The sequence below is a fragment of the Schistocerca gregaria genome, chromosome 1, assembly GCF_023897955.1.
Source record: "Schistocerca gregaria isolate iqSchGreg1 chromosome 1, iqSchGreg1.2, whole genome shotgun sequence".
Classification (NCBI taxonomy): domain Eukaryota; kingdom Metazoa; phylum Arthropoda; class Insecta; order Orthoptera; family Acrididae; genus Schistocerca; species Schistocerca gregaria.
Window position 1 is genome coordinate 221,436,540 of NC_064920.1, and position 23,985 is coordinate 221,460,524.

Consider the following 23,985-nt stretch of genomic DNA (forward strand, 5'->3'; position numbering starts at 1 on the left):
CATCAAACCAGTCTTCGGACTTAAGACCTCAACAAAAGCAGGACGAGAGGCAGGTATGTTGCACTGAATATCAAAAAGGCAGTAATGTAAAAGAGTTTACTGAAAATTTGTTCTATCTGACCAAAAATAGATATTTTTAATCCTAACAAATGAGCTGCTAACATCAACCATATTTTATTGCCAGACTTTCACACTTCTTTTACACTTTTTTCAGTAAAAAACTGTAAAGTGTCCACTTATACCCTAAACTGCTTTCAAGTTGGATACCTTTCTTCTTTATTATGTTCTCAAAGTAATACCATGCTTCCAGCCACTTCTCATGCTGTTCTTGTTAGCTTTATTTTTCAACTTCTCCATCTCCAAAGCTCATACACTCCTACTAGGGAACTTCAGCCTCAAGGGACACCTTGCTCGGCACTTATAAATTTAAAAGCTCATCTACTGTCTTGTTATCTTCCTCTTCCTCTTCTAACTCATTTTCCATACCCATAAAGAGAGAAAGGTATTTGAGAATATTCTTGTCTTCCTTTTGATTTATTTCCATTTGAAAATTTCCTGTTTACTCATCAACTGTTGATTTTTTTAAAGGGGAAGTAGCAGAGAGACTATTATACTTTATGCAGAAATGGAAGTAGAAAAGAGCCTATTATACTTTATGCAGAACTGCTTTGACACTTTATGTGTGGCGAAGAAATAAAGAACAGTGGCTTATGTACACCTCTGATCAGCACACATTGAACAAAGCTTCTGGATTGGATAGTAGAGGAACATAAAGCCTTATGACTTATCACCACTAACAGATAAGTGTAATTTACTATATGGGAGGAAACAGAATATATGGACATCAAACAACAGTGCTACTAATAATGATAAAACACACACACACACACAACACACACACACACACACACACACACACACACACACACACACACACACAGAGAGAGAGAGAGAGAGAGAGAGAGAGAGAGAGAGAGAGAGAGAGAGAGAGAGAGAGAGAGAGGGAGAGGGAGAGGGAGAGGGGGGGGGGGGAGAGAGAGAGAGAGAGAGAGAGAAAAGTAATTGTGTCAAGTAATGGAGTGTGCTGATACTGATTGTTATTTACACTATAGCAATGATTTCTACATTATCTTTTTGTCAAAATAACTTAACAGCTTTCTTGACTGAAATAGGTTGTCTGCATTAAAACAGCAGTCTTACACTTAGTGTGGAGCTGCATATGTCAAATAAGACATGACTAGGAACAATGTAGATAGATAAAATTACACATACGATGAAAACAAATCTACATTACCTAACCTGATCTTTCCCTTGGTGAGCAGTCAATAATATGGTGGCCTGTCCTGGTGGAAATCGAATAAGTGTGACAGGTATATTTTTCAAACAGTCCTCTGATTCTACATTCAATGACACAAATCCATCACTGAAAGGTAACTTTGTTTGATTTTTCCACTTTTCATTTTTCTGCAGTAATGATTCTTCCAGTAGTATTAAAACAGCCTGTAAATGATAAGTTGAAAATAACATTTTGTATGAGTAAAATTCCACTTCTAAAAACAATGCAGTAGATACAGAATTCCACGAGTATTCTCCATAAGAACTTTTATTTGCAAAATAACAGCAGACATACATAAAACCAAATAATAACAGTAATAATAGCTTTCGTGAGCAAATATCCCTTCATTGGGAAATAAGAAAGGAAAGCTATTTAGCGATTAAGAAGCAAGTGATTCAGGACTTTGGCTAAAAACATAAAAGATAACAGAGCAGGGCAGGACATGAGTGGCGTATTTGGTGGTGATGGTGGGGAAGGGGGTGGAGGGAAGAAGACCTACCAGATAATACCCAAAAATGAACCTGAGAAGTTAGAAGTAACAGGGAGAGGGTTTTATTTTTCAGATTTTCATCTTAATAAATGGCTGCTCTGCCTCGATAGCTAATATGAGCTGAATGTTAAATATTTATTTTTTAAGCATAATGTACAAGGTACACACACATTTCCTACTAGCTAACTACCACTTCAGCAGCACTTACTACTCAACATTTTTTCTCTTGGGGTAAGTTCAAAACTATGGCACTACATTAACAATTACTAACTCACCACTTCAAATAACCCACCACATAATAGTACAAATGAATCAAAATGTGTGTGGAGATAAGAGATACATGAAGGATGGACTGCAATATGAGGGGTAGTCATAAAATTTTAATTACCACCTAAAAAAATAAAGTTACATGATTAATTTTTTGTTTATTTATTGATACATGTTTGCAAATAAGGTAAACACTGAAAAAATCAGGCCACAGTATGGTAGCATATCACTAGAGCAGCCGAAACAAACTGATGCACCCTACTGATCTGTGTTTCATACATGCATAGAATAGTGAGCTAATCCTAGAAGTCAATATTTTTCGTTTCAAATATGTAGCTGTACCTCAGATACCCATTAAATTCTCAATCAGACTTGTGTTTGAAATACTGTTGTGATATGAGCATAACAATAAATGATTACTATCTTATGACAAGAGATGAAATGTTAACAGGTCCAGATATTGTCATATTAGTCTGAAACCCAAGTGCATACCCAGGACCTGCAGCTTTATTCAACCTGTAATTGAATTGATATACCTGTATGTTTTTTGGCACAGAATTTGAGTTTGGTCTTCAAAATTTTTTTCTAGGGAAGTATGTTGTGCTGGTTCCTGTCAGTGCGGAGATGCTGAGTTGCAAATAGGCACAACAAAAAGACTGTCAAACAAATAAGCTTTTGCCTAAAAAGGCCTTCATAGAAATTGGACAAAAAACACACACACGTAAACACAACTCACACACACACATGACCACAGTCTCTGGATGCCGAGACCATTCCACAATGACTAAATGATAATAGTCTTACATACATAATGCTTATATAAAGACTGGTGAAGTTTGTCAAAATTGTTTGAGATATTCACTGATACAGTAAATTCACATTTGCAAACTTATCAGCAGCACTGAAAGATTAATCTAAGATTAATCCAACACACTGATGTAAGTTCACATTTAATTTTTTTTAATAATTTCTAATTATTTTCAAATCTGGGAAGTAAGTTAAAACTTTGTTCCAAGAGTACCATACTCACATTTGCACCAAAGCCAGAGCTTTTAATTCATAGTGGAGATCACTGTTATTTGTGGTTTGATGCATATGAACATTTCAGTTAATTTTGTAGCTCGCAGAGATGAACAAAGTATCTTAGAGAAAAAAACTATTGCAAAGCAGTATTAAATATTCCCAAGTGCTTAAATAATTTGCAATGTGAAGTTCTTATATATGCTCCACAAAACAATTCTAATCACTATTTTACAGGGCAATGAAGAAAGCAAGAGAAAAGTTCTCTCAGAAAATAATTGCAAAAAAATATAAGTGAAATAAGCTGCCTTAATGACCCCCTACTCAGAAATATAAGAATGCTGTGTTGTACTGTAAAACACAAACAACAGCACAGCCAAATGAACCGAAGTTTATTATTGTTCCACATACAAGGGAAAAACATTTGAGAAACACAGAAACAATCCAGGTACTCATACAAGCAGTTGCTGAAAGTAAGTATGAACACAATTTGAGAGCGGGTACCTTTTGCACTGTGCCTACAAATAGGAAGGCTCTGGTAGATGGCAAGTCATGTGGGTGACCAAAGGTGGCCTCTATTGGCTGGCCCGTGCCGATGCCACTGGCGGAATATTCAAAGTGTAGTGTGCTGGTGGTCTGATGTTATGGTGTGTACCCAAGAATTATGTGCAGGTTTATAGTAAAAGCATTCTTAGAACAAAATCAGCAGTGTTCCTCAATTAAGTTGCAATCTACATGCGGTCACTCTGTGTAGCTGCTTGTAAATCTTCAGCACTGTGAAATGCTATGGATCTTTATGGTATGATTATTTTCCATTTCCTGAGAGTGAGACAGGATTTCTGCTTGTGTAACTTACCACATCTGGTAAATCCTCCCAATCCAAACTCTACCCGTCCTCCTAAACCTCACAGTCCTTTTCCTTGACCTCTCTTTCTTCCCCTAAACTCTTCTGCCGAACGAAAGAGCCATTGGCTTCAAAAGTTTGCAAGCTGTAATACCTTTTATATGTGCATTCTGCTGCTGCTACTTGGTAAATAGATTTTTAACTGTTCAATAACATTATATTTAAGAAATTTATAATTCATGTTTTTATATTCTGTATTGTCTATTTTATATGACAATAAACTGCTTGTCCTCATATAGTATGTTAAAGTGTAATATATGTAATGAGTACTGGATATAATTCTAAATTTCTTTATAGTAAAAAATTGAATATCTTCTCTAAGAAACTTATAAATTATGTAGGAATATGCATCATTTAATTCTCATGGATTCAATTTTCAAAACAGCACATTCCTTGTAACTGCTGACAACAGCTAACATGCTTTAACTGTAATGAATATTTTTTTATGTTGGATTATCCAGATAGTTACTGGTAACATCTATTTGTATAATCCAATGGAAGGTAATGAGATGTAGGAAGGAGGGATAGCTCCACTTATGGTATTCTACTCCTTAAATACATATTTTTTTTTTTTTTTTTTACATACATTATATATACAGCAATTACTTGAAATATAAAATTTCTTATTCAAGCTGGGATTTCCAATACTTAAATAGTTGCAATGTAATTTCTCGATTATTAATGGAAATACTGTAGTTAGCTCACCTAGTAATACAATATTTAAAGAAATATTATTGATTTAATATACATGCAAACAATGTGAAGCTGAAAAATTATTTATTTCTAGACTGGTGGAACTCTTTTGAGGGCCCTTATTCTCCTCCTTTCATTGAAAACAATCAATTATTAATAAAATTATTTAATTGTATAGATTAAAACTCGACTCACTAAGCGGTGGCAGAACACACACATAAAAGACTGTTGTGATTGGCAAGCTTTCGGAGTGAGTAGCTCCAACTTAAGGCAGAAGGGTTGAAGGGGAAGGAAGAAGGGTGAAGGAAAAGGACTGGAAAGTTCTAGGGAAAGGGATAGATTTTGATAAAGCCACCCACAACCACAGGTCAGGGGAGACTCTTTTCTTTCCCCCTTTTTTTCCCTTCTCATCCCGTATGGTAAGTTCCGCGTGACTTTCCCAAAATCTACCCCTTTTCCTAGACCTCTCCTGTCCTTTTACTTCATCTTTCTTCCTTTCCCTTGAACCCTTATGCCTGAAGAAAGACCACCAGCTCTGAAAGCTTGGCAATCACAACAGTCTTTAATGTGTGTGTTTTGCCACCGCTTGGTGGGTAAATTTTTTATCTATACAATTAAATAATCTAAATAAAATAGAAAGAAACTTCCACATGGGAAAAATATATTAAAAACAAAGATTCCAAGACTTACCAAGCGGGAAAGCACCGCTAGATAGGCACAATGAATAAAAAACACAAACACACACACAGAATTTGAGCTTTCGCAACCGGCGGCTGCTTTGTCAGGAAGAGGGAAGGAAAAGGAAAGATGAAAGGATGTGGGTTTTAAGGGAGAGGGTAAGGAGTCATTCCAATCCCGGGAGTGGAAAGACTTACCTTAGGGGGAAGAAAGGATAGGTATATACACGCGCGCACACACACTCACACGCATATTTTGCTTGTGTCTGTGTATGTATGGATGGATATGCGTGTGTGTGTGTGTGCGCGCGCGCGCGAATATATACTTATCCTTTCTTCCCCCTAAGGTAAGTCTTTCCACTCCCGGGATTGGAATGACTCCTTACCCTCTCCCTTAAAACCCACATCCTTTCATCTTTCCTTTTCCTTCCCTCTTTCCTGACGAAGCAGCCGCTGGTTGTGAAAGCTCAAATTCTGTGTGTGTGTTTGTGTGTTTTATTCATTGTGCCTATCTACCGGCGCTTTCCCGCTTCGTAAGTCTTGGAATCTTTGTATTTAATACAATTAAATAATCTTTTTCACTTAAGTTCTACTTTTCCCAAAAAATTCATATTTCAAAATTTTCTGTTCTAGAATATTTTTATCTTAAATTGTGACTGTTTTGAAAATTCAGTATAATGGTTTTGTAGCACTAATTTTTAAGATTCCAAAACTTCCTACTTTCATTTGAATAACTTGTTGGTTTGTTTATTATTCAAATTAATAAATTTCACTTTCTTGAGATTTTACTGGCATACTTTTTAAATCTCCCCCTTTTTTGTTAAAAATGGTACCAATACAGTAACACTTTCTTAATTATACAGCTATTACTCAAACGAAATTACATCACTGTTATTGTGTGTTTGTTTCTTTTGATTTCTTTGTTTTTCTGTTATTTGTTAATATGTCACAAGTGTTTATTTTACCATTATGTGATTTTAGAATTTGAATGTAGAAAACAGCCAAAGCAAGATTCAGTTTAACTAGTCGATGACTAGTTTTGGGTAAACTGATCCCATTTTCAAGGTGTGCTGTGAGATGGAAAGTTAAAATTACAATTTATCCAATAAACAATTACAAAAATTGAGTGCATATTACAGGCTAAAGATCATATCATATCAGGATATACATACCAAACAAACAGAATAGTATATTTAGTAACAGCATGCAAACCATGTTAAGACTGAACATACACATATATCACAATCAAGTTTTTCTACGAACGTTGGCAGGACAAACATACAACTGACAGTCTATTTCCTATGCTGCCACAAGGAAACCTCCTGTATCGGTCACTCGATCAGGTAGCAGTGAATTTCTTTATTACAATTTTCAGTCATGGAGGATAAAGCAATTAACACAATGAAAGTACAAGTCAACACCCCATTTAAGCTTTTTAAAATTTTCCAGGAACAACAAGACATATAAAAGCTCTATCATTTTTTTTTCAAAACCAGCAGGACATTTAAAAGTAGTGAACAGTAAACAACAGCAGCACCTCTTACAGGATATGCAAACTGTTGCAAACATCATTCATTGTGAACCATAAATAATGTGAAAGTATGACATTGAAAATGCATCACCACATTTTGAATTATTTTACATACGTAAAACACTTACCCAGAAGCAAATCTAATAGACTATGTACCTATAAAAACCTTTTTAATAACACTACAAAGGTAAACAGAATTTAAAATGCTAGGTTTTCTCTTCCACTGTAACAATGCTAGGGCCCATAATGGCCCATGACAACCTGATGCACTAATTTAATCTAGCACTAAAGTAGGGAGTCAGATGCTTAAGTGTGTCACACAGAGACTCAGTTAGTCATTGGTTACCTAACAAAAATCTTAACTTCTTTGTGAATCAGGACATGACAATGAACTTGCAAACAAGCTATGTTTCACCAAATGTGCATTTGGTCAGCTGGGGTCTAGGTTGAACCGAAAATGTGTGCAATTACTAAGTAACAGATGCACACACCATGTTGTTTGTCAGGTAGAACTCTGAGATAAAGTGTAAAATTACTACATTGCACTTTAAAAATTCTCTGTCAAGACAAGTGTTGACTTGTGATATATTAACTGTCTAAATTCCTGAATACAAGCTGATCATTACAATGTTAAATGTGTTTATAAACATGAGAAGAGCAAAAATTAATTTCTGCAGTGTTGTATTCATTATTTAACAGGGTGTCACAAAAACCATAATTACAGGAGGATTATTCAAGAAGAATTTCAATAAGAATTCAGAGGCAAAAATCCTTGTTCAGTAATCCTTTAGACTCGGCCCACTTTTAACTGATAAGACACAAGATGTATGTCTGTCTTTTGCACAGTTATTTCAAACTTTAAAAAAATAAAAAGATAGTTTTTTCTTTCTGACTAATAATGCAATGGCTCTATCTGCTATAGAGAAGATAAGCACTGCTCAACAATGTAAGAAGCTATTATCTGATTATTATGCCCCAGTTATCAAATAAATAAACAAAATGCAGTGTCACTATGTGTTTACATTTCTATTAGTTCTCCTGAAAACTTGAACAAACATGTGCCGCATACTATCAGATGAGACCTTTTATTATTTAAAAGATAAAAAAACAATCTAATGAAGTTTACTAACCTTCCCAGCTGACTGCAAGAAATGAGATAATCTCACAGTATCAATCTTTATGAATGACTTCCACACATCAGCATTCTCTTCTACTTCATCACCACCAACACCTCTGCTTTCCTGTAACAACCATTACAAAAATAAAAATATACAAGTACCTTACCTAGTTATGTATCACTCTGTAGCCATAACTTAAAAAGTAGCTTTTAAAATGCATAACAAAGAGACATTTTGTTTCAAATTTGTAGTAGATGACAGCCTAAATTTCGAGTAGAGAAATAAAATAGTTCTTGTGGCACTGATTTCAAACATTCAATATGAATGTATTTCTTTTATCTTTAATTTGAGGATATAAATTTATTCTGATTGGAGCTACAAGTACATCAGTATCTTCTGGAGCAATATGTTTACCACCAATACATTATAGTCTTAATAGGTTTGTTCATTACAAAGAAACTTTTAAGAAAATGCAAACAATTCAATTTAGTAAAGTACTATATATGCAAATTTTATAGCACCCAACCACAAAAGAATATGTTCATTAAAATAACAATTTATCTGAACTTTCAAAATTAGATTAAAAATGAAATTTTAAATAAGAATTCCACAGCTTAGACTTTCATTTTAGCAACGCTTTAGTTGTGCTTGTTTCCTAATACCCTTGTCCTTCAAATATCAAATGTTCCAGCAGTTTTCCAACTCTGCTTAAGTTAGAAAGCAGTATTTATCCTCATTTTTAGACTAATTAAACTGAGTTCTCAGGAGGGGGTTAACCCAGCTTACAAGGAACCCCTTGAGTGCAAAGTCATAAGTTCAGTCTTTAGTACGACTCATTTGGAAGTGTAGTACTAACAATTATGACAAAAAATATTCGCTGTTAATGAGTCGCCTCAGGAGGGCGACAGAAAATAAGTGTCTGGAAGGTGCAGAGATGAACCTTTTATGGGATGCCAGTATTACACTTCACAAAACGCACATTGTCGACATTCAAGAAATGTTCAAAGCAAACCATTTACTTTCACCATGAAAACTGAATGAGAAATGAAATGCCACAGTGATCATGACAGTTTGCACCATCAAGATTGAAAGTGAACTTCTTGGGAGTTATAAACCAAGCAGAAGAATTCAGCTAGGTTTCCTTTCTAAAAGAATGCATACGGAATAACACTGGTGTAACTGGGTGATGACAACTGATAGTATGCAACCGAATGTGAAACAGTCTTTCACGGAGTTTATCATGAAACTGGCTATCCTTCAATGTGCAGCTGCTGATAGTGAAATATATGTTATAGGCACAGACAAAACAAGCATCCAGAGGCTGAATTTGTCTAAGTGTTTCAAGTGGTACAAACTACAATGTCACACACTTTCCAGGGGTGATAGTTTGAGTATAATATTTACATGCAGGCCAGGAATCAAGCAAAAGTAAGTTATTTTGACCAGCTATTGGCCAAAAGCTGTGCTTATACCATAGTTGTAGTTCTGTAATGCACATTTTACTACTCTTGCTTACTGTGACGTAAATCTTCCCTACTGATCTTACAAGATCATGCACACAAGAAAGAATCATAAGTGGCACAGCACCTCCAACTTCTCATAGCACAATAAATAACTTTTCAGCCAATTTACTATCCACATTAAAGTCAGCATAATTGTATACAAATGTGTTAAGGCACTGATGACAGTTGTGACAGTTGATCTTGATACAGCTCTTGGTAGGTCTAAACTTCCCAGATTCCTTTCACATGCATTTCCTCTTCAAATCCTGATTGGTCAGAGATGAAAACAAATTCTTTACTGAATTATGAAATAAGTGTGTTTATTTTGTCTACAAATTTTCAGGCTGATTCTGCAGTTTGCTGTGCATCATCAAATTGACACTTTGTTTCAAATTTCATTATTTTCTGTCATCTGCAGCACAGTTAGAAGTTATGCAACCCGCCACTGTTTCCCTTCAGATCACTTTAATCTATGTTGTGCACCATTTGATGTGCATAATATAGTAGGACACTATCACGCACATCCTGTAAATTATATAGGGCATCCTTGAAATCCGCAAACAGTAGTTTTGTCCTCCTTTGAATATTCATATTTTTTTATGCACTACACAGTTGTATTGCTGTGTACCTATTTGAAACCTGTTCGTAAATGTTTTTTGACTATGCTGTGGATGATGTTCTATGTCCATAATTATGTTTAGTACCTGCTCCAGTACTTGCCCCAGTGACTTGGTAATGATGGCAGGAACATAAAGCAATGTTTGAAGTATAACACAAGTGTAACTGTTTCAGACAGTTATTACCTACTGGTGAGCCATTATAAGTAAGAAATGCCAAGACAAGAGTAATTACCCATAATACATCTTAAAATTGGGAATTTATCAAGATGATACAAGTATGAAGCATGTATGTTCAGATATTGCGCCAAAAGAGAGAAACCTCTGCTCTCAACTGAAAGAAATTCAAATTACAACGCAACAGAAAGCTATTACTAGAAATAAAATCTTGGTGTTAAGCTTTTGGAATCAGAATAGTTTTGCTGGAGAAACAGAATTAAAGACAACTGGTCATTCCATGTGAAATCAACAAATAAAAGTAAATAAATTCCTTGATGATTGAGAATTATTTAATTTTTATCATTTTAGTCTGTCTGTCAAAAAATTAAAAATTAAATATATTTTGGACCTTTTTTGAGTTATTAACTTTTCAAGTTTACAAAATTGTGTGATTTTTGTCATGTTCTGAAATCTTAAAATGAACATATTTCAAAAACTATTTAACTTAAGGACCTGAAATTTGGAAATTTATTGAGTTTTTTACAAGCTTTCAAAATATGTGTTATTTCACCACATTTGTAAAAATGCTAAATTTTGCCAAAACAAGAATTTTAAATTCTTGAAATTCAAAATTGGAAATATTTTTGTTGTAAATATCTATGTGTCATACACTGTTTGTTAATGAGTGTTCCAAACATCATTATGGTATTCCAAAGGGAACTCATATTCTTTATTTTACTGCAATTCGCTTTGCCAACTGTACTGTAACCAAACATGTTGAAAATTATGTGCCACCCAGCAAATACTCCATGCATCACAAACAAATGTGATTATTGTCCTAATGCGAGGTGTTTCATAGATGGCTTAATTTCCACAATTGAAGAGGAAGTGACAGAATATATAACTTACAAAGAGTGGGTTACCACTGACAACTGCATGTTTTAAACTGTACTCAAATCAATAGAGGAATTTGTGCAAGATTTTATACACAACTACAAAGGCATGCTGAAAAGCAATGCCTCTGAATTTTAATGTGAAAACTCTTAAGGCTTTTTATATAAAACAAACATTATTAATATTCGACATCTTTATTCTTCATGTCTTCATATTTATTTCTCAACATAGTCCACCTGATGATGAATACATCTCTCCCAACAACAGACCAGTTTAGAATGTTTGACTTTGTTGACAGAGCCAAAACCTCACCTCTGCTTGTCCGCCTTCATCGCTATTAAAGTGAAGTCCTGGAAGGTGTTATTTGAGTTTCTGAAACAGATGAAAATCAGATGGGCCAGGTCGGGACAGCAATGAGGATGATCGATGACAGGGAACACAAGGGATTGAATTGTTACACATGTTGCAGACTGGTGTGTGGTCTGTCATTGTCATGCTGAAGGAAAGAGTGCTCCATGACAAACACTTTAAATTTGAAACTCAATTACACCATGCTGTTTCTCATGCACAGACTTTAATTGCATTACACAACACCAAACTTTATTCTTCTTGTCTACATATGTATTTTTCAACATAATCAATCCCACACTGAACATATGTCTCTCAATGAGAGACCAGTATATAAGGGGTATACAAAATACAGCGGATGTGTGTGTGTGTGTGTGTGTGTGTGTGTGTGTGTGTGTGTGTGTTTGAGGTTTACGGGTGCTAATCAGCGTGGTCATCAGCGCCCAAGCACGTAAAAACAGGAACACATTCAGTGAAGGGACTAAGACGAACAGCGATCAAGGAGAATTGCTAAAGGACGCAGACCTGACACAGTTCCAAATCCCCACATACAGAGGCCAAACAAGAGGAGAAGGAACACACTAAAAAAGGAAAGGAAATACAAGGAAAAGAGAACAGAAACCGAAGGGAAACAAGGAGGTAATTGTGACTGGCAGACCTCTTACCTAAAACCTGGGTGAGCCAGTCACCCAGCAGCACGTTAAAACCCTCTCCCTAAAATCCGAGGCAACAGATTGGACAGGACACAAAACCGTAAGACCTTAACCACAGTCGCTGCGTCATCTTGCAAAATAGAGGGCAAATCCGGTGGCAAAGAAATCCACACCCTCTGTTCAGAGAATAAAAGACAGTCAAGTAAAATGTGGCGGACAGTAATCTGGACGCCACAAGCACTGCAGATTGGGTCGTCCTCCCGCTGGAGTAAAAAACCATGCGTTAAGGGACTGTGCCCGATGCGGAGGCGAGTGAGGAGAACCTCATCCCGCCTGTATGACTGGTAGGACGTACGCCATGGTCGCGTAGTGGCCTTTACCAGACGCAGCTTATTGTCAGCAACTGCCAGCCACTCCTCTTCCCATTGATGCATAACAAGAAAACGCAAAAGGGAGGTTACAGCATGGAGGGGGACGGCACATTCAACAACGTGAGGGAGGGAACATGCATCTTTGGCAGCCACATCTGCCAGTTCGTTTCCCCTAATACCCACAACGTAATATATGTAAGAAATTTGGAGGCATTACTTTTCAGCATGCCCTCATAACACATCTAAAATTATATGGTTCTGTTATAAAACAGCAACCTGCTTTTTTCTTTGACACGAAAACTTCACTACTGCAAAATGAGGGTATTACTGTATGTGATTTTGCCTATTATTATTCCTTTGTGCTTCAGAATAAAGCCGAAGGATTCATTGGGAATAATTTCCTGGTCACTGTGTGTGTGCATTCACCAAAATTACGAAAAAATATACTTAGAAATTAAAGTTTTGTTTTTATTTGACAGATTCAGAAAAAAATTCAGTCATCAGTTTCTATATGAATGCATGAAGTCTGTCCCTTTGGACACGTCCCAATGCAGCTGACATCAGTAATCTCTTCCCTTTCCACCTCCCTACCTCCCTCCCTGCCCCCCCTCCCTTCCACCTCCAGTTTCGAGAAATTAATTTGTCATCTTCCAAAGCCTATATAGTAGGGATATTATACATATTTAGACCTTGGCTGTACATTTATGAGAAGTAAAAGAAGTATATTACAGAAACTTAATTAGTATTGGTTTAGGAGATGTCAATATCTTCTTCACAGAAGCATACTGCCATGATATGTCCAAGAATGAACATACTGTGTGTGAGTACTGTAAACACAGACTGACAATTTTCAGTGACTGAATCACATCTGTGTGTATGTCATGCTGTTGTGTTAGCAGCAAAGAGCATATATAATTGCATTTAAAAATATAATAAATGCATAAAAAGATATGAATAAAACAGAAAGAAACTTCCATGGAAGTCCTTGACGTTGACCTCCATCTGTCCAATGGCCAGCTTCACACATCCGTCCACATCAGACCCACCAACATGCAACAGTACCTCCATTATGACAGCTGCCACCCATTCCATATCTAACGGTCCCTTCTCTACAGCCTAGGCCTTCGTGGCAAATGAATCTGCTCCAGTCCTGAATCCCTGAACCAATACACCAACAACCTGAAAACAGCTTCCGCATCCCGCAACTACCCTCCCAACCTGGTACAGAAGCAAATAACCAGAGCCACTTTCTCATCCTCTCAAACCCCAAAAGTGCCTCACTTGTGACAGGATACTTCCCGGGACTGGATCAGACTCTGAATGTGGCTTTCCAGCAGGGATACGACTTCCTAAAATCCCGCCCCGAAATGAGACCCATCCTTCATGAAATCCTCCCCAGAGAGACGTCTACAGACGTTAAAGTAACCTCTGGCGTGCCACAGGGGAGTGTTATGGGACCATTGCTTTTCACAATATATATAAATGACCTAGTAGATAGTGTCAGAAGTTCCATGCGGCTTTTCGCGGATGATGCTGTAGTATACAGAGAAGTTGCAGCATTATAAAATTGTAGCGAAATGCAGGAAGATCTGCAGCAGATAGGCACTTGGTGTAGGGAGTGGCAACTGACCCTTAACATAGACAAATGTAATGTATTGCAAATACATAGAAAGAAGGATCCTTTATTGTATGATTATACGATAGCGGAACAAACACTGGTAGCAGTTACTTCTGTTAAATATCTGGGAGTATGCGTGCGGAACGATTTGAAATGGAATGATCATATAAAATTAATTGTTGGTAAGGCAGGTACCAGGTTGAGATTCATTGGGAGAGTCCTTAGAAAATGTAGTCCATCAACAAAGGAGGTGGCTTACAAAACACTCGTTTAACCTATACATGAGTATTGCTCATCAGTGTGGGATCCGTACCAGATCGGGTTGACGGAGGAGATAGAGAAGATCCAAAGAAGAGCGGCGCGTTTCGTCACAGGGTTATTTGGTAACCGTGATAGCGTTACGGAGATGTTTAGCAAACTCAAGTGGCAGACTCTGCAAGAGAGGCGCTCTGCATCATGGTGTATCTTGCTCGCCAGGTTTCGAGAGGGTGCGTTTCTGGATGAGGTATTGAATATACTGCTTCCCCCTACTTATACCTCCCGTGGAGATCACGAATGTAAAAATAGAGAGATTCGAGCGCACACGGAGGCTTTCAGACAGTCGTTCTTCCCGCGAACCATACGCGACTGGAACAGAAAAGGGAGGTAATGACAGTGGCACGTAAAATGCCCTCCGCCACACACCGTTGGGTGACTTGCGGAGTATGAATGTAGGTGTAGATGTAGATGTAGACTCCACCAAGAGTGTCTTTCCGCCGTCCACCTAACCTTCGTAACCTCTTGGTTCATTCCTATGAAATCCCCAAACCACCTTCCCTACCATCTGGCTCCTACCCTTGTAACCACCCCCAGTGTAAAACCTGTCCCATGCACCCTCCCACCACCACCTACTCCAGTCCTGTACCCCGGAAGGTGCACACAATCAAAGGCAGAGCCACGTGTGAAAGCACCCACGTGATTTACCAACTGACCTACCTACACTGTGATGCTTTCTATGTGGGAATGACCAGCAACAAACTGTCCATTCATATGAATGGACACAGGTAGACAGTGTTTGTTGGTAATGAGGATCACCCTGTGGCTAAACATGCCTTGGTGCATGGCCAGCACATCTTGGCACAGTGTTACACTGTCCGGGTTATCTGGATACTTCCCACTAACACCAACCTATCAGAACTCTGGGGATGGGAACTTGCCCTACAATATATCCTCTCTTCCCGTTATCCACCAGGCCTCAACCTCCGCTAATTTCAAGTTGCCGCCGCTCATACCTCACCTGTCATTCAACAACATCTTTGTCTCTGCACTTCCGCCTCGACTGACATCTCTGCCCAAACACATTGCCTTTAAATATGTCTGCTTGTGTCTGTATATGTGTGGATGGATATGTGTGTGAGTGTATACCTGTGGTTTTTCCCCCCTACGATAAGTTTTTCCTCACCCGGGATTGGAATGACTCCTTACCCTCTCCCTTAAAACCCACATCCTTTCGTCTTTCCCTCTCCTTCCCTCTTTCCTGACGAGGCAACCGTTGGTTGCGAAAGCTTGAAATTTTGTGTGTGTGTTTGTGTGTTTTTTTATTGTGTCTATCTACCAGCACTTTCCCATTTGGTAAGTCATGGAATCTTTGTTTTTAATAAATGTATATAAAGAAGTTACATGTAATGCCTCTTAAAAAGCATGGCACATAGTTCCAATATATAAAAGGAATGGGCTAATTTTCACTTTTTATATGAGATTCTATGCAAATTCATCATTCAACATATGAAATAGAAAATCATCTAATTTACAGGAAACCTACATCATCATTCATACCTCTTCTTGTTACCCCTTTAAGTACAAGTTGACATTCTTTCATGCTATGATAGACTGTATTGTTGAGGTGTCCTTAACCCCAGCCTTATACAAAAAACTTTAGGAGAACAAAAGCAACAAGAATTTAAAATCCTCTAGGCTCAATTAAAATGGCCTTATTGTTAAGAAATACACCAAAATCCCATTTCTAAGTGACTTTTCTTATCATACAGTCAATCTGTTTAAAAAATATGACATCATCATGTTCTTTACCATCAATAATGTCATGAAGTTGCTCTTTATACATAATGAGAAACCTCCAAATGACAAATACCTCAAATCTGGATTATATAAGCTACAATGTAATATACGTCCAAGTTTTTATATACAAAGAGGGGGTATTTAAGAGCCACTTACATGAGCAATTGCTCAGAAAAGACAGTGGCAACTCATTTCAGTCACCTTTTGTGAAACATCTCAAAATTGAGCAACACATTGTTCCTCCACCACCCTTTGGATGTATCTGACAAGGGCTACAAGATGAACATTTTATAAAAATCTGAAATATATAAATATTCCTACTTAAATTCAAAAGATTTATTGAATGATCAACTTGCATTAAAAAAACAGACTGTATTTTTAAAACATAGCACCTCTTGTTGAATGTGAAAACCAGCCACTTTCTTTTATATATTGGAACTACGTGCCACATTCTTTTAAGATGTATTTCTTCATATACCCCAGTCGCACTTTTTATATCCCTATGTGCTAGCACAAAAACATGATTTTTACAGAGGTGTGACTCAGTTACTGTAAATTTCAATATGTGTCTACAATAATCACAAAAAATATGTACATTTTTGGACATATCATGGCTCTGTACTTCTATGAAGAAGAGACTGACAACTGCTAAACCAACAGTAAGTATGTCTCTGTAACAAACTTCTTATAATTCATATAAATGTATGGCCAAGGTCTCATGATGCATAATATCCTTAATTTTGTACGCTTCTGAAGATGACAAATTAAGTAGTTGAAACCAGTAAAGCGTAATAAAAATATGACTAACAATTAAATTTTATTCTGAAATATACACTACAGTTGCTGAAAATTCCATCCGTCAATAAAATAATTATCTCAGACAGTTAAATGGACAACACAGTTCTTGTATACATGTTGTAAAAAAGTTTACAGACTTTATGAAACTTGATTTTCATCACAACATAGGAGAAAACCATCATTACTTCACTTATGACTCACGAGCACAATAAAATAGTTGGAAAAACTTTCTAATTTATTTTTTCATTTTGAGGAAGTTAGGCTTTGTCATGCTACTACACACAGAAATGGAGAGTGTGATGGTGTTGGCAGCACAGTAAAAAGGCTTGTATTGAAATCTAGTCTGGAAAATCCTGTGAGTAATTAAATATTGTCTCCCTCCAACTGAGTGGGATATAACAAATATCCCATCAGTCACTTTTTTGTATGTGGCAAATGACCAGCAGAAGAAAGACATTTTTAAAAAAGGTTTTATGAAGCCATGTCAGTCACTGGGACTCAGAAGTATCACATATTACTTCCTACAAACAAATCCAAAATTAAAGCAACATTTGTTTCTGATTTTAAGGATTCTGATGTTCATTAACTTCAAATGGGTCCAGATGAAATGGGCATGCCTTTTGAACAGATTACAGAATTTGTTGCTTGCATATATGGCAGCAAATTGTGATGGCCTGCGTGCTATGAAGAGACATAGAAGGAGAAAGGGAACTCTTTATTTACGCATCCTTGTGGATCAGCTCTTCCTTTTTCCAAGCCAACAATATCAGATAAATTGACTTCCTGAAAATTTGTCCTTTGTAAATTAAACTGCACAACTGCTACTGGAAGAAAATAGATTCTATCAGAGGAAGAGATGCAAAAAGTATCACAGATTATATTGGAAAATAACGTATTGTTATACCAATTATCTCTTATTACCACTTGAGTGCACTAGGATCTACCTGTATGACTTAAAAAAGATTGCAATAAACAGAGATTGTCTCTCCAAAGAGTCATCAGGTGCATTTTTCCCTCGTGTTTCTGCAGACATCTTGTTTTTGCACTGTGCAGCTAGGGTCATGCCAAACAAATAGTGCCCATCATTTCTTTGATGCAGTGCGCAGGGTCAATGTAAAGCATTGGTTTGTTTCTCATTAAAAGAAGAAGTGGAAGAAGAAGATTTTTAAAGCAGAATTTTACATGACCCTTCAATAGAGCAGCCCCATATTAGTCTAGTCTGATATTCGTTTTATTGATGTATTAACAGGGACAGTAAAACATGAAGAATAACCAGTACTACAACAGTGACAGCACTGCCCTGGCCCGTACTGACTGCTACCACCTAGCATCCAGTGCTATGGAGTCACTGGTGGATGGCTGTTTATTCCTCATGTTTTACTATTCCTTTTAATACAGATCAATGAAATGAATATTGGACTAGATTAATTTGTGAGCATGCTATCGAATAGGCAAGTAAACCTCCTGTTTAAAAATAAATTTGTTTGTGTTGCCATTAGGTGTCACATGAAAGACATGAGCAGTAACTGTTTAGGCTGATTCCAGCTACACAGCGCAAAAACAAAACTGCAAATATCTGCTGAAAAACTAGAGAAAAGGTGCCTGAAGACTCTGAGGAGAGACACCTGGCATAATCTTAGACTAATAGTTCTGCAACTAGATCACCATAGTGTTTTCCTGTTGAAGATTAGTAGAAAGTTTCTCAAGTTTCTCACTGTAAGGTACCCACACAACACAGTGTCAAATAGTAAACAACTACACCAACATTTAATTAATAGTATTAATATTAATGTAAATTAAAGGTACAATTAAGCTGAGGATGTGTTATTCTGATATATGGCAAAATATTTTCTCAATTACTATAGGAAGATCAACTCTGAATTTACAGTTAAATGTGTTATTCTAGTAATGTAATAAAAATAACAATGATTTGACAGTCTTATTTGGTTCTGATTTAAGGTTTCCATTACACCATAGTAAGCACAAAGTGGAACAGACTAAGTATCAAATGCTGCATTTTCCATGGAAATAAAATTTATTTTAATTTGTTCCTGCTCGACTACCATCACGAAATGTAGCACTCACCTGAACAAACAATTTATTTCTAACATATATTTTCTTTAGAAGTTTAAAAATTAAAAAAAGAAAAAAGAAATTGTCTTGTGAAAATTGAGCAGTATAGTTAAGTAGCCCATATTTTTAATACTTATAAGAAGCAATAAAACGCTGCAAATTTTAGGGCTGTAAGGCAAATAGGTTTTGCAATATTGCTATTTTAAGTTTTCAAAAATTGCATTATTTTGAAAGCTTTACAACTTAATAACTCACAATCAAAATGACAATTTAATTTGGGATTTTTTATAGAAACACCTACGACGATCAATAGATTAAAAATTATCAAAATTTTAGATGTCAACAACCAGCTTGTTGGTTGATTTCACATGGAATGAACCAATCTATACAGAGATGAAGAAAGAAAAAAAAAAAAACACATGATCAAGAAACTTGTAAGAAGAGAGGTATGGAACTTAGATAAAGGAAAATATATGAGGAGTCTGTAATATTTACTGTGGCTATACATTTTTATTGTCTGTGTCCTAGTGGCCAACAAGTTTTTATCAATATTTCTTTTTGTTTACATAACATGACAAATGTGGTATCTGATAAAATTTATGAACCTTTAGTAGCTCTCAAATTATTCCTACCTTCTAGTTCTGTGATGTATCTGTTACTGAAGAGTCACAAAACCTTCATCATTATCTTATTGAAATTTTTATTTCATGGATGAAGCCTAATACAGGCTGAGGCAAAAATGTGGATACACACTTACAAAAGTTGAACAGTATGAACATCATAATGGCATCTCGTATGGGGTGTCTGTAGGTTGGAGTGTAACTTATAGGAGCTACAGCGACTGTGGTGGGCATCTTGAAATCTGCCATCATGGTTTTGGGTTATGTGTTTCAAATGGGAAGGGGATCATGTGGCACATCATTTTGAACTGCCTCTGTCTCACAAATACACAGGTGAAACCTGTTTTAAGACATCTTTATTTGTGTAGGAGTGATGACCTCTTAGCAGGTGATCACTCTTGTTAACTGTGGCACTTACACAGCAGAAACACATGAAATTGTGTTAATAAGTGATGGAAAAAGTACCAGACTGATTTTTTTTTTCTGATTTCAGTGTCCGATATCCTGAGTCAAATGACATTTCACATATGACAGCATCCAAGTTATAGAACAAATTTCATGCAACAGGTTCTGTGGTGGATCAGCCAACAGTGGACGTTCAACAACAGCCACTGATGAGGAGACTGCAACGGCAATTTATGGAAAGTCCACATTGCAGTATGTGCTGGTTCTGGTATCAGTCAGCATTCAGTCCTGCATGTTGCACACACACCAATAGCATCCATACAAGTTACATTTGCAACATCGGCTCTTGGAGGATGACCCTGATGGGAGGGTGCAGTTTGCAGAATGGGCTCTGGATCAATGTAAGAAGAGACCAAAATTTCTTATGACAGGTGATGTTCAGTGATAAAGCTAATTTTTATGTGCAGGGAGAACTAAACAAATAGAATCATCATTACTGGTCAGACACAAACCCCTCGTGGGTGGATCCCTGTCAAGGTGCTGGTGGTGAAAAACTGACGATTTGGTGTGGGATTTTGGACACAAGAACCATGGGTCAATTGTTGATTGATGGAACTTTCAGTTGGGAAAGATATCTTAACATGCTCTGTGATTATGTGCTTCCAATGATGTTGAATCTGCAGGGTGATTTCCCAACGTTCTTCCAAGATGGTGCACCTCCCAACTATGCTACTGAAGTCAGGCAGTTTCTGGATGAACAGTCTGGAGGTCACTGGATAGGTAGGGAAGTCCTATTGACTGGCCATCATGGTCCCCTGATATTACACTTCCTGACTTTTATCTGCGAGGACATTTGAAATCAATTGTGTATGAGGTAAAAATCAACAATGTAGCCCATTTTTGTCCGCATACTGAGGAGGTGTGTGCCTCTGCTGACCCACAGATGCTGTGACGTGTGCAACAGGACTGGCAAAAAATACTCTGATCGTGTGTCCAGCACAATGGAGGTCATATTGAGCATATGCTGTAATGCTGATTCTGACAAGTGTCCTAAACTTTAACAAGTCATAACTCTTATACAAGTACAGATATCTTAAAACAGATTTCACATGTATATTACTGAGAAAGAGGTAATTCAAAATGATGTGCCACATGACCCCCTTCCCATTTGAAACACATAATCCAAATCCAAGATAGCACATCTACACCTACATCTACATCCATACTCCGCAAGCCACCTGACGGTGTGTGGCGGGGGGTACCTTGAGTACCTCTATTGGTTCTCCCTTCTACTCCAGTCTCGTATTGTTCGTGGAAAGAAGGATTGTCAGTATGCTTCTGTGTGGGCTCTAATCCCTCTGATTTTATCCTCATGGTCTCTTCGCGAGATATACATAGGAGGGAGCAATATACTGCTTGACTCTTCGCTGAAGGTATGTTCTCGAAACTTCAACAAAAGCCTGTACCAAGCTACTGAACGTCTCTCCTGCAGAGTCTTCCACTAGAGTTTAGCTATCATCTCCGTAACGCTTACGCGATTACTAAATGATACTGTAATGGAGTGCGCTGCTCTCCGTTGGATCTTCTCTATCTCTTCTATCTGAACATTTCAAGATGGCCGCCACTGTTGCCATAGCTCTTATAAGTTGTGCCCCCATCAACAGACATCCCATACCAGACGCCATTATGATTTCTCACACTGCCTGACTTTTAAAGTGGGTATCCAGGCTTCTGCCTCACCCTGTGGTTTTGTTGAGCTCAACATGGCTCGAATCACTAAGACCCATGTGTGGAGTTGCCAGTTGTTTAGTTTTATGATATGCAGCACGAATGAAAATTATGAAGTATACACAACTTACTGCAAATGAACTGTGTCTTCCCATACTAATAATAAATAGTACAGCGATTCTGATTACGAAACAGTAATACAAAATAAACAGTACAGAATGCAGAGAGCAATAGCCGAGTCAAAATATATATCAATCAATCAAATTAGGTAGAAGTAATATTAGAGAAGATTGCCTCACCTTTACAGATGATCTGGCAGCTTTAACTAGAGATATTACCACTGCTCAAAAACAAACTGAAATCCTTAAAGAAGTTGCGGAGAAAGTAGGGCTACAAATATCATTCGAAAAAATGGAATATATGACTTGCAAAAAACAAGCACCAAAGTTTTTGAACACAAAATATGGGAAAGTAAAAAGGTATTCTCAATTTAAATACTTGGGGGAAATCATACAAGAAAACAGTCTGAGAAAGCTGCAAAGATCGATGTCTAAGGGGGGGGGGGGGGGGGGGGGGGGGGGGGAACTGCATTCAGATTAACACAAAATATTTATAATAAAAATCACTTTCTAAATTCAGTAAACTTAGGCATTATAGAACTGTAATCAAACTTGAATTTCTTTGTGAAGCTGAAGCTTTAATTTTAAATAGAAAGAGGAAAACTGAAAAAATTCAAAAGAAAGAAAGAAAGATTATTAGAAAAATACTAGGCCCCAAAATTGATGGAGGAACTTATAAGCTGAGAAGTAATAAGGAAATAGAAGACTTACTCAGACGTACATGGTGATTTGAGAAAATGAAGACTTAAATTTTATGGGCACATTAAAAGAATGGCATCCTCTAGGTTGACAAAACAAACAGCAGAATTCTACGAGAACATAAGTAAGGCCAAAACTGGGCCAATTAAATGGATCACTGTGATTAAGGAGTATCTTAAAGTAGCCAGTATAACCTGGACAGACGTTACAAATAGAAAAACATTCAGACAAAAGATATTTGCTTGGAAAGTTGGTCAGACATAAATTAGAAAACGGGGTGGAGCACTGTGGTCTGGTGAAAGAAAGAGACTTCATTCTGGAAAGATGAAACAAATATGGACACATAGGAATGCCAACCATCAAAAGTGATCTTCATGGATTGTACCTTGCATTGTTCTATTGGGCCCGTATGCGAATAAGAATAATGACAACAATAAACAGTGGGAATTGATACAACTGTTATACACTTATATTCAATATATCAGGCGACAATAGTTGTATTTAATGATGTCTCAAAATTTAACTGAGGAAACTGGACAAGTGCTGAACAATTCAGCTGTTTCCAAAATGAATTTTCACCCTACACCAGAGTGTGTGGTGATATGTAACTTCCTGGCTGATTAAAACTATATGCTGGACTGACAAGCAAGCCTGGGACCTTTGCCTTTCATGGGAAAGTGCTCTACCAACAGAGCTACTCAAGCACAGCTCATGACCCGTCATCACAGCTTTACTTCTGTCAGTACCTCATCACCTAGCTTCCAAATTTCTCAATACTTGCGGGCCTAGCACTCCTTAATGAAATGAGATTACAGAGACATGGGTTAGCCATAACATGGAGGATTGCTTCCTGAATGAACTTTCACTCTGCAGTGGAGTGTGCACTGATATGAAGCTTCGTGGCTGATTAAAATTATATGCTGGAATGAGACTTTAAGTTGGGACCTTTGTCTTTCACAGGCAAGTGCTCTACCAACTAATCTACTCAACCATGACTTATGACCCATTTTCACAGCTTTGATTCATATCAGCACACACTCCACTGCAAAGTGAAGATTCATTCTGGAAACAATCCTTCAGACTGTGGCTAAGCCATGTCTCTGCAATATCCTTTCTTCCAGGAACGCTAGTCCTGCAAGTTTCACAGGAGAACTTCTGGGAAGTTTGAAAAGTAGGTTGGCACAAGTAAAGCTGTGAGGACAGGTCATGAGTCATGCTTGGGGCAGCTCAGTTGATACAGCACATGCACGCAAAATGCAAAAGTCCTGGGTTCGACCCTTGGTCCAGCAC

The 23,985-nt window shown here is 37.2% G+C and overlaps 1 protein-coding gene across 1 annotated transcript in view; it reads right to left on the reverse strand.

Annotated features, from left to right (window-relative positions):
• LOC126337834 (cytoplasmic dynein 2 intermediate chain 1) overlaps positions 1–23,985 on the reverse strand; it is a 150,594-nt gene that overhangs the window by 67,452 nt on the left and 59,157 nt on the right. The window contains exons 10-11 of the mRNA XM_050001502.1: positions 8,049–8,159; positions 1,300–1,500 (exon numbers count right to left, since the gene is read on the reverse strand). Coding sequence (XP_049857459.1) covers positions 1,300–1,500; positions 8,049–8,159 — 312 coding nt within the window. The remainder of the gene's footprint in view (positions 1–1,299; positions 1,501–8,048; positions 8,160–23,985) is intronic.